Raw genomic sequence first — 19,549 nt, 5'->3', positions numbered from 1 at the left:
TGAAAACACCTCAAGAGTACACCAAATTTTACCCGGGGTGTCAATACACTGGTTTGACGAACACCTAGACCAATATTGTCGTATTGTTATACAACAGGATCACACGGGTCCTATAAACCGCTTAATAAGCCTCAGTGGGGTTTTTATTACAACAGAAAGGTATATTAGCCTCTCACCTATTACCCTGACTAATAATCTAGATCTTGTAGACTTCAAATTCATTAATAGACTTTTAACTGAAACCCAATTAAAATATCTTTCAAAATATATATTATAGGATGGGTCTGTACCCAGTCGTAGAGGAAGTAGCGAAGACGCTGGAAACCGTAGATGGGTTCCGCTTGAGGCAGTTATGTGATGTGAAACGCCAACTAGAACAAGACCGTGACACACGGAAAGCACTATGTAAAAAGTACCATAGAGCTTTCAATATCGTGGACGGGGCTGACACTACCCTTATGGCAACCAGCATGGGACTAGGGGCGGCAGGTGTTGGATTGTTAGCTACCATCGTGGCTGCACCTATAGTGCTAGGTATTGAAATAACAGCTGGGGTGGCAGGGTTGGCAGGGTTGGCGCTTAAGTTAGTATCACGCAGACTGCATCGTAAGGCATTGAAACACGACGAGATCAGGGTTCTGGCCGAAGCAAAGCTCAACACAGTGAGTGAGCGTATTTCCACGGCACTCTCTGACAGTAAGATCTCAGAAGAGGAGTTTCGTTCAATCCTCTCTGAACTCACAAAATATAACGGAATGAAACAAGATATTCGATCCAAGTCTCGTAAGTCTGCTATCAGCGAGGACGAGAAAAAAAAGTACATAGAACAGGGGATACAAAAAGCCCAGCAAGCCTTTATTACGAACACCAAAGTGATCGTAGGCGGTTCACGTTAAACTGTTTCATCGATATAAACGTGACATAGGCACAGTGTTACCTCCAACACACGTTAAGTAGTAGGGGTAATAGTAGCAAGAGCTAAGGGCCCCACCAAAGCCTTATTTAGTAAATAAGGCTTTGTAGAGACTTTTCTTGAAAGTGTTTTAAAACCCCCATTGTATATACTACTTTACATCGATGGCTGCATTCAAGCTCAGACCAATCGGTCTTTTCTTTTGCGTCACATGAAGTTCTCGATGTGGCTACTTCACCAATTAGGTTGGCTGGTCAATCGGTAGAAATTGGAACTAATCATGACTCAGGTCAACAAACTGTCTGAGGGATTGTTTCTGCTAGATGTAACATCTCTATTGTGGGGAGCTCACCCAATCGATCAGCAAGTGTCTGGGCAGTGGTCTTCTGCACATCGTGTTTGTCACATCAATGTTCCAGAGCTCAGGGCAGTGATTCTTTCCCTCATTCATTGGCAAGACCTTGTACGAGGGACCTCCGTAGTAGTATAAGTACAACTACCCTCATGGTTTGGTCTGACACTGTGGCAGTGGTGTGGACTATTGCCTTCCATTGATGAATCCGATAGGGTATCTATTCGCCCCCAGGTTCAATCATCAGCTGCCTGACTTTGTGTCTCAACTGACCTGTTGGCTTGGGTCAGGACGTTGAAGCTATTATGTGGGAAGATCTCAGTGTTTACGTGTTTACGCCAGTGGCCCTTCTTCCATGCATACTACTCAATCTGTGCTCGACGATCTTGATTTGTAGATCTTCAGGAGTTTGCCCAATCCAGTTCTGCTTCCCTTTTGGTGAGATCTACTGGTGCATCCACCCTCTGAACAACTTCACTGGTCTCTGCTCACACTCCATCTTCACGTTTGCCAAATCTTCATCTGTTTTTGACAGCTAGATGATATTCTAAGCGTGTGGCTACAGTAGCCATCACTACGGCACATTGCACCTCCACTAGGACACTTGGACAAATGGATGAATTTTGAAATGTTTTGCATCACTACAGCTTCAGCACAGATATCAGAAGGATACCTTTAACATCTGAGAATTTCCAAGAAGCTGAAATGTTCCATGTGTCTACTTACTTGGCTCACCTTAATACTGTTATTGCATTAAACATTGGGTGTGAAGATATTTACTGTCCCTGTCCCAGTCTCTCAGTCACGGAAATTCCGACCTCAGGCTTAGGATCTTTCCTTCGTCCTTGCTCACCTTACGTCGGCAAATTTACAAACTTGTAAATGTCTTGGTAGTCAAATGAACCACACTGGAGATGGGACAATGTCCCACACTACAAGAGTGTGCGAGACTGACAGGATGGCCTGATAATCCATGTATCAATGGTAAGTCGCTTAAGCTGCAGTGGGACAATGCTATGCCCATGTATGCTTACCTGATGGAGCAAACTCTCCAAGATCAATTCCTTAAAAACCTTAAAAACCTTGTGCCCCGTGAACCAGTTCAACATACAACTGGTGCCCTTCAGGAACCTTTGCAAGGGCAGAATGCTCAAGTGGCAGCCAAACTTCTTATGGACATCCACATGAACCATTTTCCTCTTCCAAAAACAAACTCTTCCGCCTTAGAGCCAATTTGCCTGAAATTTTGGACCCTCAATCTTCCTCTTCTTCAGTTGCTGATCTTCCCAAAAATGCAGTATACATTCTGTTTTATTCTATTTATGATGAAATATCATTCATATCTTTGGAGAAAAGGTATTCAAATCAGAAGGGGAATATTTCTGAGGGACTCCTTCAGTCCTCTGCTTTTTGGTCCGTCTTTAAATCCTTTGAGTTTTCTGCTCGATAGGTAGGGGGGCTTCCAGCCTGGACCTCCTCAGTACAGATCCCCAACACCTCTTACTCATCTCCTATGCATGGATGACATTGAGCTCCTTGCCAAAGGAGAGACCAATTCGAAAGAACAGGTTTTCCTGGTTGAGGTCTTCTCTAATGATACTGGCATGACATATGGACTCGACAAATGTAATACTCTTCATTTGAAACATGGCAAGGTAACTAATGATGGATCAGTCACGTTAGAAGGGGGAGAAGTTATTGAACATCTCATGGAAGATCAGGCCTACACCTATCTTGGAATGCAAGTTTGAGACAAGCCCCAGAATGCCCAGATTCAGGATAAACTTTTGGCCGAGTGTAAATCTCATTTAAGAAATTCTGGAGTTCAGAGCTAAATGCTCGAAGCAAGGTCAAAGCCACCAATACTTTTGTTGTGCCAGTCCTCTCCTATTCCTTTGGAGTGGTTGATTGGACAAAACAAGAGTTAGACATCCAGAGTCTTGACTACCTGACCAGAAGGATCGTGTCTAATAGCAGAGCACACCACCCTCGTTCTTCTCTTAATCGTTTATATATGCCAGTCAATTCAGGAGGTCTGGGTTTGATTAATGTGGAGGCTCTTCATGATAGAATTTTATTGTGTACTTTTGCACATATTTATTTATCGGATGATCCTCTAGTGATGCATGTCAAGGAATTTCCTGATGAAAGCAAGGAATTTCACAGCTTATTTAAGCATGCCAAGGTTGTTGAACAAAATCTGAAATTTGAAGTTGATTTTGTTGATGGCGATGTACTGCCGGACGGTACAGTGATGGGAGTAAACGAGGTGAAGTTGTTCACCAAGACTACCCAGAGTCGGTCCTTTGTGGAGAAGCTGTCTCAGAAGCCACTGCATCGTGTGTACATGCAGTGTGTGGAACAGAACAGCAGTCCAACCGACTCCTTCGCCTGGATGAAGTCTGATGGTCTCAAATGTGAAACTAAAGGCTTCCTCTTTGCTGCTCAGGACTAGTCACTTCCCACTCACAATCGGCAAAATGTGATTCATACAGAAAATATCAATATGAAATGTTGTCGTTGCAATGAATTTACGGAGGCTGTCCAACACTTTGTCAGTGGATGCCCTTTCTTGGCACAAACAGCATATCTTAAAAGATATGATGGCACGGCTTACTACTTTTACTAAAGTCTCCGCCATGCCTTTGACCTCGAGATACATCCATGGTACAACCCTGAACATGTCCAGGCGTCCTGGAATATGATGCTTCTAAAGGCGAATACTAATGTAAAAGTATTTTTTGATATATGGAAAAGCACATCATAAAGATCACTTTCAATTTCTCAAACATTTTGTAAAATTGCAATAAAAACGTGAAAAACGACCTTGGATTTCCACATATTGCGGAAACACCCGACAGTTAATGAGCAGGAGCGGTATCTTGTGACATGACATCAAATGTGACTATTGCCGGTAGCTTCCTCTATGGTTATATTTGACAACTTCACAGTGACCATGGATTCTGAAGCTGTAATATATGTTCCTGACGTCATCTTTTACCTGGAAGGTAGACCGTACCAATACCAGCTGATCTTACATCGTGCACCGGAAACTTCCAATGTAGATGAAGAAGAAGAATCCATCGAAATGGATCCACCAGTTTGATTCAGTTCAATTCAGTTTGTTTATTTGGTAATTTGGCCATGCGACTGTAAGTACAGTTGATTGTGACGACATAGCCTTAATCCATGACAGAAAGAACAACTGTCAAGCATACGCAGCTACGAATCTGAACATAATACCTTATTGCATAACCAGTGATTGAAATAATTTTTCAGCTCAACCTGACAGCTGGCTGGTGGTCCATAAATGTTGCCTGCCCATCTTGAAAGTTGCCTGCCCACCTTTAAGTAACCCTGCCTTTGTTTGGTTCTTATTGAACCATGTGACTACAGATATCCAATCATAGCATAGCTTACTAAGCCCGTTAGTTTTAGTGTCCTATTGCTATCTCCACTGGCAGAAGAGTTGTCCATGTATAATTAAGGAATATACTCGTAACTTTCATTCATCTTTCTTAAGTCAACATATGACATGACAATTAAAATGGAATGATTGTCCTGAGAGCGAACTGAAAGTAGGTCAACCTTAAAAATTTCAGCCAGACAATCGGGCTGGTGGAGAGAATTTCCAGGCAGCCCGACTCAAAATTTACCGGCCACGGGCAGTCGGGCAGGCCGTTATTTCGATCACCATGCATAGCACCCCTCCATTCCTTCAATCGTCAGACAGCTTAAACAAATAAAATACATAAATAATGGCATTACACACACTCGCACACACAAACATTGACCCCATCCACACCCTGACCCTTGCATGTCAGTCTTGCCCCATTTACCCACACATGTTCAAAGAAAGCTAAAAATGTTAAAGCTTTGTCAAGATTTATTAAATGTATCAATTTGAGAATAAATACATGTACTTAAATGTTTGTATCACTCTCCAGTGGCATCTGTGTATATGTTATGTGATGTATATTGCATCGTATTGTATTGTACCTTATCCTGTTTCATGTATCTATCTTGCCTATGCCAGCCTAGTGTACATGTGTATGTAAGTGGTATTTCCATTCACTTATCAGCTTATGTACCACCGTTGCTTGAAGTTGTGAAAATGAAAACCTTCGAAACGTTCATACAAAAAACAATCACACTGTTTAAACAGATGAATATCATAAATAATGGTATTACAGTTCACACACACTCATATGCTTTCATTGTACTTTAATATAGTCTTAGGTGTGACTGTGGTGACTGCATTCCGATGTATCACTCTCCAGTGGCATCTGTGTATATGTTATGTGATGTATATTGCATCGTATTGTATTGTACCTTATCCTGTTTCATGTATCTATCTTGCCTATGCCAGCCTAGTGTACATGTGTATGTAAGTGGTATTTCCATTCACTTATCAGCTTATGTACCACCGTTGCTTGAAGTTGTGAAAATGAAAACCTTCGAAACGTTCATACAAAAAACAATCACACTGTTTAAACAGATGAATATCATAAATAATGGTATTACAGTTCACACACACTCATATGCTTTCATTGTACTTTAATATAGTCTTAGGTGTGACTGTGGTGACTGCATTCCGATGTCTTGAAAGTAAGGGCTCCTGACTTGGAATGATCAGAATATTTCTCTTTCCTAAATCTGTCTTAATACTTGGAAAACGGATGAAATGGTGGCTCTTGTCATTGTTTGATGATTCCATGCATCCCCAGGCAACTGAATAAACCATCATACCATTTTCTAAAGTGACAGAAACAACACAAATTGTATTACTGTAGCGCTTGGTCTTTGGGCGGTAGTCACATTTGACGTCATGAGCGGAAAGATCACGTGACTTCCAGCAGAATATGCATAATGACTGAAGCTGAGATAATAGAAACTGTTTCCGCGATTAAGATGTAAATATTCATAATTTGTAATTGAAGCTTTGGGTATATGTTTCTAATGACTTATCTTTCTCACAGCAACTTATTGAAATTCTCTCATATTCTCGTGGAACTTCTCTGGAATAGGCCAGTATGCAGCCTGAGATGAATTCCAGCCAAGAAAGAAGAAATATAGTTTTGGTTAGATAATGGTTGCAGGAAAAATTATTTTGGGGAATTAAGTTGGGATTAAGATAAGAGTAATAGTATGGGTATTTCCAATAGGCTTTTTGACTTTTATTAGGATCTGTGGAGACTTTACTGTTTTTGTTCTTTATCTAGCATTGGTTTTTGTTGATTCTCTGATATATGTAAAAGTTGAGATTGAAAAAAATTATTTTGTTTGCAAAAGTTTGTGTTTAGTTCTCATTGTAAGTTTATACTACTGTTACAATGAATGCAATGTAATGCCTGCAAATGTAATGCCTGCAAATGTAATGCCTGCAAATGTAATGCCTGCAAATGTAATGCCTGCAATAAACAAGTTGAGTGTCAATAGAACCTGATGTTCTTTCATGTCTACAACTTCCTAAAATGCCCCTCAAAGAAGTCATGTTGGTAATATGAGCAGTCAAAAACTTACTCTTGGAAAAAGAATGTATCTTACCTGTACCTATGTATGAGTTTAATTTGTTCAGACTGGCCAGTAAGTGCATGGAACATCCCCTGAGAGTTGCCACAGCAACACCAGAAAATCGTCAGACATGTAGACAACAGACGAATGCAGGACTGGCCTTCACTAATACAGCTTATGGGCTTCTGCCTGCCTGTGTGGACCTGATTTCAGGTAAGACCTAGGGTTTGCTTGCACACGTGCATCCTTTGAAACACTTTGGTCCATCAGGGGGATAGGTGGATGAAGCCATTAGATTCAGTTGTGAGAACAGTTAGTCATCAATCTAAATACCCTCAGGACAATATTTGAAATGTTGTGATGTTTCTTGAAGGGAGGACATGATTGTGTATCCAGAAGCAGTACCATTCTGTGAAGCATTGATATTGAATGTGTGCATGTATATTTAGTCGTAATTGTGATCTGATTGTAATCAGAATTGATTGGGTTGGTGGCACAAAGCATCTTCCTGCTCATCTGTACTATATGCTTGCCGTCCCAAACTATAGCAACAACTGGTACAGGTGCCATGTACTTGTCGATCTCAGGGAAGAAATGGCTGGCTTGACAGATCTGCATAATGCTTTACAAGGTGTTCTTTGGAAGCCTGCATCATTTTGCAGGCAACCAGGTTGGTAGGAATTATTATAGAAAGAACCATAAAACTCTAGTCGAGATTCTTCTAACAAGGATGTTTAGTTCCAGGTTCTGAAATTACAGACATATACAATAAAAATACTTGTACCTTGCACTTACCCTGTAATAATTCAACTGCAAACAATCAGTTCAAAATGCCCAACACTCTCATGTAATGACTACTCCCTTGGTATAGGAAACTTTGAAATGTCTAAGAAAACTACACATCAAATTCCATGTATTTACGCTGAGCATGTTGACTGTATTTGGATTCAAAAACCATAAACTCACTCTAACATTCTGTTATTATGACTTAAAACTGCTACAAGCAAACTCACTGTGTATTAGAAGGCAAATCATTATCACGAAAATAAGATACATTGTTGCATGTGACCAAGTAACTGAACATTCTTGAAACTTACTAAAATAGCATATCACACCCTCACAAACATAGATATATTGTAAAAACGATATTTCTACCTGAAGAGTGCGTCTCGACCGTCTGAAATATAGATGTATTTCTCAACATTCCCTCTCGGGTGACTCTCTCGCTCACTCAGCTCAACAGTCAGGGAGCATCTGTTGTATCAAAGTGTCAAAGACTTAAACCACTACTGCTATGTACCTACAGTCTGAGGACTCAAACTACTGGTTAAGTAAAAATGTTATCCCAAACTAATACACATGATGGAAAATAATGCTATACAAAAACAATTCTGTCAATGTTATGATTTTATCAGGAAAATAAAAAACACAAACCCTTAAACTAACTGTTATTACGGTCATAGTGTTGTGAAATATTATACTCTTAACCAAATACATAATAAGACTGTCTCCATGGTATACCATAATACCAATGTAAATAATAAACAAGCTATACTGATGCACAAAAGATAGTGACAGCAGAATAATTCAGGTGCAACCTAGCCTATAGGTGACACGTAATGATTCCAAAGAGGTTGTAGAAATGGGTTTTTTTGGATAACACTTTCTTAGCAAAATACAAATTCAGGATTCTCTTGGGTTGAATCCAGTTTAGGATTTGAATCCATCCTTTCCGAGTGAGACTTGTAATCGCCAGCATACAAAGTCAGTGATCTCAGCCACTGCTACTTGTCGGACATGTCGGACAACTGATAGTCTAGATCACAGCCTTGTGTACCCCTCTGATAAGTTATACATAGTGTTTGACAGTAATATGGTCATGTGTCGTGGCCTTGACAATATATTGTATTTGTGAACATGGTAAAGACATGTCAAGTAATTCACTTTGTTATAATTTGATTTAATTTGATGAAGGAATCTTCAACTAATGACCTGTTCTGGTATATATTGATAGAAGATAATTGTAACAGTTACTCATTCTTGTGATATATGCGTTATTCGTCTATGTAGATTCATTTCAGCTCTAATCATCATCAAGGGGGTGGTAGGGTAGCCTAGTGGTCAAAGCGTTTCCTTGTCACGCCAAGGACCTGGGTTCGATTTCCCACGTGGGTACAGTGTGTCAAGCATATCTCTGGTGCCCCCTAGTGTGATATTGCTGTTATATTGCTATAAGTGGCAACCTCACTTACTCTTGTATCACAATGATGTAATGATCCAAACTTTCTGATATGTTCAGGTCTGATCCATGATGTGAGACAGGTCCCATGTCAGTGCTATGTTTGCCAGCCATGGAAACTCTCCTTATATTTCCTGGCCTGTCTGGTAAGTTGTGTTTATGTGTTTTCATTGTGTCCTCTTTGACTTTTTTTCTCCCCAAGATGAAACCATAATTTGTTCAAGACATGGTAACCATTTGAAAATCCTATTAGACATTACTGAACCAGTTTTGTTCAAAATTAAGTGGCTCTTAGTTCCTGTTGCCTACAGAAGGGCTTACTTTTGTTAAAACACTGACATTGATCATTTCAATTCAACCTTGACAAGTATGTACATTACTGCATCAGAAATCACAGGAACGATAGGGTAGACTAACAGTTAAAGCATTTGTCTGTCATGTTGAAGACCCAGGTCGATTGTGAATCAGTGTGTGGACCCCATTTGTAGAGACCTTCCTGCTGATATTACTGGAGCATTGCTAAAAGTGCTATAAAACCATACTTGCTCAGAAGTCACATGGTCAATAAAGCTGTGAAAACCCTGTTATGGCCTTTGAATTGAATTTCAAGTAGGAACTCATCACATGTTCCTTGTTGCAACGATTACTGAATTAAACAATAAAGGAGAAATTATTGTTTGATCAGCATTCTAGAAGTTGGTGAGTCAAGAATGAAGAATACAAGTTTACTTCTTGTTTATCACATTCCTTTCAACTTGATTATGGTGGAACCATCTACTTTGAATGTCACTGTATGCAGTAATGAGGAAGTTGTCTTCCATAACATTACCACCATAAGTTTTGAAAAGTAGACCTTCATTCAACCATTTTGGGTTGTGGCTGACCTTGTCAATGAATATGGTGTTGATCTCTTCAGCTGCTGGTGGGAATGGCGCCTATTTCCTTGGGTGCTCCAATAGCAAGTATACAGTATCACCAACATGGCCGGGTCACCACCTGCCTCATCGCCACTTGCCGTAGAGGTAGGTGTTGCGTGCATAGATATTTCATTTTTGTAAAAGGAATATGTGTGTACGTGTGTGCTTGTGTTGTAGTGTGAGGACATGTCATTGTGCTGCTGCATGCATGTTTGTGTGTACTTGTGTGTTAGTGTGTGTTTGTAATCCTCTGTATGAATGCGTGCATGTGGTTGTGTAAGGGCATGTGAATGTGCCTCTGCATGCATCCATGTCTGTGTCTACATGTGTGTTAGTGTGTGTTTGTAATCCTCTGTATGCATGCGTGCATGTGGTTGTGTAAGGGCTTGTGAGTGTGCCACTGCATGCATCCATATCTGTGTGTACCTGTGTTTGTATTCCTCTGTGTGCGTGTGAGCATGCACGCCTATCTGTCTGCCCGCGTGTGATAAAAGATTTGGGTGTAGAAATCGAGAGATAGGGAAATGCTTCTGTGATGTACAACATTTGAAAACTTACCACTCGCGTGATCACCTGGTGTGCTTAAGATCTGTACTAGAGCTGGTCGTCAGCAAGCTATACTGGTCATATATGTCAGCTTGTGGGGTTAGGTAGCCAGACATCTGAATTGGTTCAAGCATTTCATCATATCCCAATTGTGCAGATTTATGATCAAGATGGCAATCACAGGATAGACAAGTCCATTGTACAGGTCTCTATTACACATTAAACACAGTCAAACAGCTAAAATGTTGATGCTAAACAGCATACTTTAAAATATCTCTTAATTCTTCACTAACTCATTCCGTCATTTCCATGGAATCAATGGGGAAATCTGATCAGATATTTTAAATGCTCTTTTATTCTCATTCAATTTTTAATGTCTCTACCTTGTTCTGTTGACACAGGCTATGAGACGGTGCCCTGTACAACTGATGGCTCCACAGACACCTGTCAAGTGTGTCCTGCAGATAAGTACCAGCCAGTGGACAACATAACTTCGGACCAGCACCTGTCATGTTTCCAAGTCTATTGTGCTCCAGGTATACGTCATTGCTGACTATATACTGTATCCCTATTGTTATTGAAAGTGTTGGAATGAGATAACTATTTGCTTGTATACTACCCATCAAAAGTTTACACTCACTTAAAGAACTTACGGTATGTAATGTATATATATGTGGTTACTTCCAAGAGGAGCTACTTCACTAAAATGACCAAACCAACTGCAAACCTTAAGCAGATGAAATGCACTAGAATTATGCATCAAATTGCTGAAAAGCTGGTCCATATATTGTGCCCGTGAACAACTGTGTTTTAGTGTAAAGCTTTAAAAATATGGCAGTTTTCACTTAGTTTCATCGTCTATTGAACTTAAGAAAATAATCATTTCAACGCAACATATGTCATATTTGGGGGTTCACTTTCTTAGTAAAGTACAAATTCTAGTACTTTTTTCTGTTGAGTCCCATCCGGGATTCGAACCCGCACCCTCAGAGTCAGGCACCTAATCGCCAGCACACAAAGTCAGCCGACTAGCCCGCTCAGCCACCGCGACTTCCGCTGAGCGTCGTGTAATCACAATCATTTCAACGTTACAAATTTGTTTTGCAATACATCAGTTCATGTGTAAACAGTACCTTTAAACAGTATTGAATATTTTGCAAAATCTAGTTTGGAACAGTTGACTGAAAAGGTGGCTATATTTATACAGGTGAATCTAATCTTTTGATAGGTAATTTAAGTTATATTTGATCTGAAAGTTCTGAAAGATAGCATGTATGGATCAAGAAATGTTCAATAATGATAGTAATACATACATCAAGACATGTTCAAATCATTACCAATACCAGATACATTAAATAATATTCAAATCCATTATGACAATACCAGGCACATGAAGACATTTTCCACTCCATAAGAACAATACTAGAAACATGAGACTGATTAGCAGCTCAGGGAAGCTGGCCTGCTGTCATTAAGCTCATCTCCGATACTTCATGGTGCAAATTTTTCAAAGCTTGCCGTGGTTAATTTTTTACTTACCTTACCATAGGTATATAGCACATTAGCTCAAGCTTCGATTAGTAGGAGATCTGATGGAGTTGAATTGCTATTCAATCTTGAATGCGCGCAGACTCCATGGGAACTTCACTTTTACTTCAAGTGTCGTTTTGTCTAGATGTGTTTGGGTTGCTATCTTTTTTTTTCAGCTAATAAAGTTTGATTTACTATGCTTTTACACTGATTCCTTTTGTAAGTTCTTGATGTTTGGGTAGGTAATATGTTTCAATCTTTGTGTTGATAATAGCATATAAATTCGCTATTGTACACTCGCAGATTGCCCTTCCCTGTCGTCAGGTGTGGACAGCGCCAGGACTGTCAGAGTTGTGCCAGAGTTGATGATTCTGCCACATCGTATGGTGGCCGACGCCATATCCTGCTTGAACGAGGACTTTGCCAAATTGTCGTTGAACTCCACAAATAGGGCACCCAGGTCGAAGAAACAGGACTATAATGCTCATAGTCTTGATTTTGCGGCGTTAGATGAGACCATTAGGAGACTATCCTCCTACTCCTACATGATTCCAGAATACGGAGACTGCGGTATATCTTGAAGCCGGTCTCGACGCTAGCGTCAGCGGTGGCTGTTGATTTGACTGCAGTTAACGAGTCCCAGTTGGAGCATATACCTGTGACAGGGCAAGGTGCTTCACGACCTATTGGGGTATGTCCGTACAGCATTATCTATGACAATAGTGGATGAGTTTTTTAGACACATGTTCATGGCAGGAGGAGTTCAAGAGGCGTCTCATAAGAACTTCCTTTTCCTCAGATGCCCTCTTTGGTCAGTAGTCACAGGAGCCATTGTTAGCGTCACCCCAGTTCCTGGTGGAACTTTTATGGTGCTCGAGGAAACTCAAGGGCAGTACCATTGGGACCACTGTGCCAGCGCCTACGCCTACGCCTACGCCTACGCCTACGCCAGCGCTTATGCCCACGTCAGCGCCTTTTCCTACGCTAGCCCCGATTGTGACACCTTTAGTTGTCTTGATACCAGCGCCTATACCAATGCCAGCACTTGTTCAGATGACGACTCCTGTGCCTACGCCGACACCCAACTGAATTCCCAGGATTTCTCATACACTTTCCAGGGAGGATGAGGAGCGCGCTTGGCGCTTGGAAGCGGAGCGCTCAAGACGTAGGTCACGTTCCAGGTCTCCGAGAGGTCGGCGTTCCTGTTCCCCATGCCGTAGTCACCATCGGCGTTTGCTTCGAGTTCACGATCTCCTAGACGCTCTTTTTAGGACTCTCGTTCTACTGTGAGTAGGCGGCGCTTCCGATCTAGGTCTAGGTCTAGGTCTCCTTGACGCTGTTCTAGGACTCTGCGCTCATGTTCACCGGAGGCTCCTCAAGTTTCTTTGAAGGATTCTACTACTCAGACTTCAACTTCCGCTTCCACCCAGCGGCGGGAATCGACATCGATTTCTTGGGAGGATCTGGAGGAACAGCACTTTTGCCCAGACTATGACGAGGCAGGAGTAGGCGATAATGATGGCACTTATCTACCGTTAATGGCGGTTTTTGAATGGATTGCTGCCAGACTGTCCTTCAGCGGATTCCAGTAGCCTGTCAGCCATCCACCTGTCACCTGATTTGCTTATTCCACCTCATCCCATGGCGGATGCTGTCTCTCCTGGATGAGGATTTTGCGAATCTCTCCTTGAATCCAACGATCAAGGCGTCCAAGTCAAGAAGATACGATAATAAGATCCATAGCTTGGACTTTACGGATAAGGGAGCTGCCCAGGATGACTCACTCAAGCGCCTGTCAGGTTCTACGCAATCGGCCTACAAAGTTCAAGTTGGGGGCCATAGACACGGAACTTAAACGCATGCTCAAACCTATTTCTGCATTAGCCTCGGCTACCTCGACGGCGCCTCCAGGGTTGACCACCACACAACGATTTTTCAGTGGCAAGGCAAGGTTCTCCATGGCCTCAGACATTTGCGGGTGGCCTTGGCCATGACGACATCTGTTCGTTGCTCCGTATTCATGGATGCGTGCAGTTGGCAGGAAGAGTTTAAACGTCAGCTGCTTTGTGCGTCCTTCACCTCCAAGTTTCTATTTGCCGATAAGATCCCGGATGTGTACAAGTCTCATGCGGAGCTGACCAACACTGAAGTAGCGTTATCTACTTTCGAGGCTTTGGGTTCTGCCTTTTGTGGCAGAGCCAGAGGTAGCGGAAAGAAACGGTATATTCCTAGGAGGGAGTCCATTCGTTCCTCCTTTGGAAGGGGGCGTGGCCACGCCAAGGACACCGACAATCAGCGAAAGCCCCAGGAGTGCAGCCATGACAGTCCATCAACGCCAGGGCGAGACAGGGAAGCGCCCCTACTCTGGGCGCTGAAGCCTTGGATGCCTACGACTGGGACCTCCCACCCCCAGTCGTACCTATCCATCCGACTCCAGTAGGTGGGAGACTAGGGATCTTCTTGCCCAACTGGTCATTCCTAGAGGACCCATTTGTAAGCAAGATCTTAAAGTCCGACTACAAGCTGCCATTGGTCGAGACTTCACCGCTGACCTCTACTCCCCAGTCGCGGATATGTCCTCAACATCAACAAGCTCTCCTAGCATCCAACATTGACTTCCTATTGTCCAAGAGAGCCATAGAGACAGTGCTGGAACCCCATCGCTCCCTGGGGTTCTACTCACCCATCTTCCTGGTGCCGAAGAAAGATTCCGGCAAGATGCGCATGATACACAATGTGGCGGCCTTCAACAGACAGTATCTGGCCTAACCTCCACATTTCCGGATGATGTCACTAGAGCAGATCTGAGCCAAACTGTCACCTGGGGCTTGGCTAGCCAGTCTGGACCTACAGGATGCGTATCTGCACGTTCCCATCCATCCACATCACAGGAAGTACCTGATATTTGTTTTCAACGGAATGCATTACCAGTAGAGGGTGCTTCCATTTGGAATTTCTATGGCCGCGTGGCTTTTCACACGGATCACTCTGCCGGTTACCAGATTCCTACATCTCAGGGGAGTGGACTTCGATCCGTGCATAGATGACTGTCTTCTCAACCACTACAGTCCTCAGCTGCTACGCAAACAGTTGGACTTCTCCACCCGACTGTTACATCAACTGGGTGGGATTGTCAACACCGAGAAGTCACACCTGGAGCCAACGCAAGAGCTGATGTTCATTAGAGGATTCTTCGTTTCTAATGAAGGACAATCTTGTCAGGGTCCCTCCAGATCGATGGTAGAAGATACTTGTGTTTGCGGATCGAGGTCTCCCTCAACCCATGACCCTCAGAGAGTGGCAGTCTCTGTTGGGTCTTTTGGCGTCGGCGCAAGATCTTACGCTCAGGGGGCACCTTATGCTGTGGCCGTTACAGAGGTTTCTGTTACCATTCATCCGGAAGGACGATCTCAAGTCAGAGTTCCTTTTACCTCTGCATCTACATCGGTACCTTCCGTGGTGGACTGTAGAATCGAGCGTTTGCGCCGGCGTTTGTTTGAAAGACTTCAGTCACTACCACAAGTTGTTCGTGGATGCATCCCTGCTAGGGGTGCCCACCTGTCCGCCGGACGACCTCAGGGCTGTGGTCCGACGCCGAAAAGTTGTTGCACATCAACAACTTGGAGATGCAAGCTGTCATTTTAGCAGTATGCCACTGGCTGCCGATTCTCACCAACACCAAGCTCCTTGTGGTGTCGGACAATTCCACAGTTGTTTGGGTTATCCGGAACCAGGGCACGACCAGGTCCAAGCAACTCCTAGACCAGATGTTCCTAATAGCAGATCTTCTAAACAGCAACGGGATCACAGTCGCGGTCCGGCACATACCCGACTACAAGAATATTCTGGCAGATGCGTTGGCGCGTCCCGGCAGACCATCTCCGACAGAATGGATGCTTCATCCAGACATGTTTCATCAGATTTGCCTGCTTCACGGGAGACCCCTGGTGGACCTCTTCGCCACCAGCTTCAACCACCAGTTGCCAACTTACGTGTCTCCCGTACTGGATCTGCAGACTTGGGCAGTCAACGCACTATCCCTGTCGTGGGAAGGTCTAGACGTGTATGCTTTTCCACCACCTGTCCTTCTTCTGGAAGTCGTCGCCAAGATTAAGCAGACGCAGAACCTGAGACTGTTTTTTATCACGCCTTGGTGGCCCACCAGACCGTGGTTTCCCGATCTGCGACGTCTCGACAGCGGAGAGCCGCTCCAGCTGCCAGATTGGTCACACCTACTACGTCATCCTCACAGTCAACAACTCCATCCGGACCTGCTGAGATTCCATCTGCACGGCTGGGTCATTTACAGAAAGCATTAAGGGCGAAGGGTTACTCCTTGTGGGTGGCGAGTGTCATAGCCCGGCCTCATTGTGTATCCACCAGATCCGTATATGATGACAAGTGGTGCACGTTTGAGAACTTCTGTGTTCAGAGATCACAGGATCCCATGACAGCCTCCCCACAGTTTGTGGTGAACTTTCTGATGGTCCTGCGCAACTCCAAGCATCTGAAAGGGAGTACGTTGGGTACTTATCTGTCGGCGCTGAATTCCGTCCTGGCGGTCAAAACGGATCTTCAGATTTCTAAAGTACCGGAATTGGTTACCCTACTTAAGGCATTCAAGTTGAACGTATGAGCCCCTAGAGAATGCCTCATTCGAGTTATTGTCCAAGAAGATGGTCTTCCTACTGGCCCTACCTACGGCAGCCAGAGTTAGTGAGATTCACACCTTGGATGTCACACAAGTGCGTTTTGAACAATCGAGACATGGTCGAGTCCATGAGGGACAGAGGAGGAGTTCTTGTGTCCGGTCAGGGCTCTCAGATGCTATATCCAGAGGTCTGCCTCTAAGAGACGCTCCTGGAAAAAGTTGTTTATCCCTTTTTCATCGACTTGCAAGGGGGAAGTAAACAGAAATACGATTGCCTTGTGGCTTTGGTCTACTATCCTGGCGGCGTATGATGCCAAGAAGCCTCCCCATCCGGCGGTGAACAACCCCTAAGAAACTAGAGCTCTGCCGTCTACCTCCACAGGAACTGTACGGTGCCACAGATTATGAAGGGTTGCTTTTGGAAATCGACCACCGTTTTTGCCTCACACTACCTGAGGGACTTGGCGGTTGAGGACATGGAGGGGCTTCAGTCGTTTGGTCCATTGGTGGTTGCCCAGCAATTCACCCGGCCTTCCGCCCATTAGGTAATTATGTTGTTCTTACCATTGGTCTTAAGATTAACCTCACCCTCTGGGTGCGTCAGTTTTTCTTTGCAGTTCCCTTGGGTTACCCTTTGTCCTGTTTCCAGGTTGTGATGGTTGGCATTGGTCTCCCGGGTCCCCTGTGCATGTGCATTGTCTGCTGAAGTAGAAGGTCCACACCACCGTCCATCTGTCGAAGCCATATGCATAAGACCTATGGTAAGGTAAATTAAAAATATATTAAAATCTAAATATTCTAGATATTTAAATACTTACCTTACCATAGGGCGGTGAGGTAAGTATTTAAATATCTAAAATATTTAGATTTTAATAAGATTTTAACAATTCTCACCAAGTTTGTCTCCTCAGTTGTTCTAAATATAACATGTGATGTTTTCTTGCAGACAATCAAAGGCTGGTGCGTCGAGGGGAGCCTGGTCCAGGAAACCCACCGGTCTGTGAGTGTGACACCTCCAGGAATTACTACCAACACAGCAACTTAAAAGAAGACTGCAGACACAGGTTGTGTGATAGACTGGAGAATCTCATGCTAAATGGTTAGTCTCGGATTGTGAGTGGGTTCTGCTTTGTTTCTGTTTGTGAAAAGTTTCATCTCTGATAATTTTGATTACATTCAGCATATTTTTCTTTATCCTGACTCATGCTTAATTGCTTACTCTCCTCTTCCTGGCGAAGGTAGTGAAACACCTGAAATCCCTTGAAGTTCCCTTCTAAAAGAAAATCACACTCACCCATGAATTACCTCCCCTCCTGCGCACATGGCTTCACTCTCTCCCTGTCGGCTGATGAGGGCGGGTGGAGGCACCTGGGGTCCCATACACAGCGATAAGTCTTTCATTCTTTTATTTTTATAACTAAATTTGTGTTGTATGCAGTATTTGGCTTCTTTTTATATATTATTATTATACAATTTTGTATTTATTGTGTCTATTTCTAACACGTATTTCGTCACATCTGAGACTTAGTCTCAGTTGATGAAATCGTGTTTTCAGTGCAGATTGAAGTAACCATTTACTTGTTGATGCTGAGATTCATTCCAGTGAGAGGCCAGCCGTATGTCCAAGGTTGTGTCCAGGGTCTGGCGAGTCCCCACCCAAGACTCTGAAGAGATCATTCGTTGAGACAGGACCGTCTCAGACTAAGAAAATTAAGAAGTCAAAGTTTTCATCTGCAAGATCATCCCAGAATCATCCCTCACTGATAAAGAAGTCATTTGGGGAGGAGATAGTCCCCTTAGAAGAACCTCCATTTTTTTTACGAGTCTCCATTAATGATACGGAGTGAAGACACCATGCATCGGACATCGGCAACTAGATTGACACTGACGTCGTATGCAGTCATCCTCCCCTTCGGACTTAGACTCACGCAGTCCGGATCGTCGGCGATCTATGAATTCATCTTTCTCTAGGAAGAATGAAGTTAGACATCAGCATGAATTATCACCGGAGGAAGTCTTATTTTTGGATTTTGAAATCACATCATGGATCACAGATGGTTTAAACCTGGCTTCCCCATCTAAGGATACCACCGAGCTCAACACATTGAAGATGGAGAATGACGACGTTGATACATTAACATTTCTGTCGATACCTCCTGTATCTACGATACCTGAGACTTTGTCTAGAGTGTTCAATATAGCAACCAAGTTTCAACAGCAACATTTGCCACATTTTTACACATGTCGTTTCCCTCTTCATATTATGGAGCCATTCATCAGAGCGCCTAAGGTCGACGAAGGCTATAAAGTCATCAACCCAGCTCCTAGCAGATTTTACAAGGTGGAAGACAGAAGATTTCACACTACGAGGCAAACCTTTTTTCGATTAGCTTGATCTAGAGCCATCAACAAGACATTCATCGCTAAGTTTAGCAATCCAGTAAATGAGGAGGAGAGGATGATCCTGACTCCCATCATCTATGCAAACAATCAACTAGACAAGTTGACCGATGCTATATCAACACTGTTGCAGAAGGGATCAGTAGAAGTAATACAGCCACAGAATCTAATGGCGGGATTTTATTCTCCAATTTTCCTAGTACCGAAGAAGAATTCCAGAGAGAAATTCCATCTCATTTACGACATGAAGGAATTCAACTAAAAGTTTCTACGGAAGCCAGAACATTGCAAGATGCTACATCTTCCTCAACCAAGACTCCTCATCCGACCGGCAGACTATCTATCCAGCATAGATCTACAAGATGCATACCTGCATATCCCGATACATCAAGAATCCAGAAAATATCTATGTTTCCTTTTCAACGGACTGCATTATCAATGCTGGGTCCTACCGTTTGGAATATCTTTGGCCCCATGGCTATTTACA

General features: G+C 43.1%; 1 protein-coding gene across 2 annotated transcripts in view; it reads left to right on the top strand.

Annotated features, from left to right (window-relative positions):
• Nucleotides 1–19,549, top strand: part of LOC137270060 (uncharacterized) — a 44,893-nt gene that overhangs the window by 13,175 nt on the left and 12,169 nt on the right. For both annotated transcript variants that reach the window (XM_067803870.1, XM_067803871.1), the window contains exons 2-6: nt 6,844–6,992; nt 9,079–9,164; nt 9,935–10,040; nt 10,883–11,017; nt 17,609–17,761. In XM_067803870.1, coding sequence (XP_067659971.1) covers nt 6,860–6,992; nt 9,079–9,164; nt 9,935–10,040; nt 10,883–11,017; nt 17,609–17,761 — 613 coding nt within the window. In that variant the 5' untranslated portion in view covers nt 6,844–6,859. The remainder of the gene's footprint in view (nt 1–6,843; nt 6,993–9,078; nt 9,165–9,934; nt 10,041–10,882; nt 11,018–17,608; nt 17,762–19,549) is intronic.

This window comes from Haliotis asinina, unplaced genomic scaffold, assembly GCF_037392515.1.
Source record: "Haliotis asinina isolate JCU_RB_2024 unplaced genomic scaffold, JCU_Hal_asi_v2 scaffold_30, whole genome shotgun sequence".
NCBI classification, from domain to species: Eukaryota; Metazoa; Mollusca; class Gastropoda; order Lepetellida; family Haliotidae; genus Haliotis; species Haliotis asinina.
Note: the sequence above shows the minus strand (reverse complement) of the source record. Positions and strands in the feature narration are given on the sequence as shown.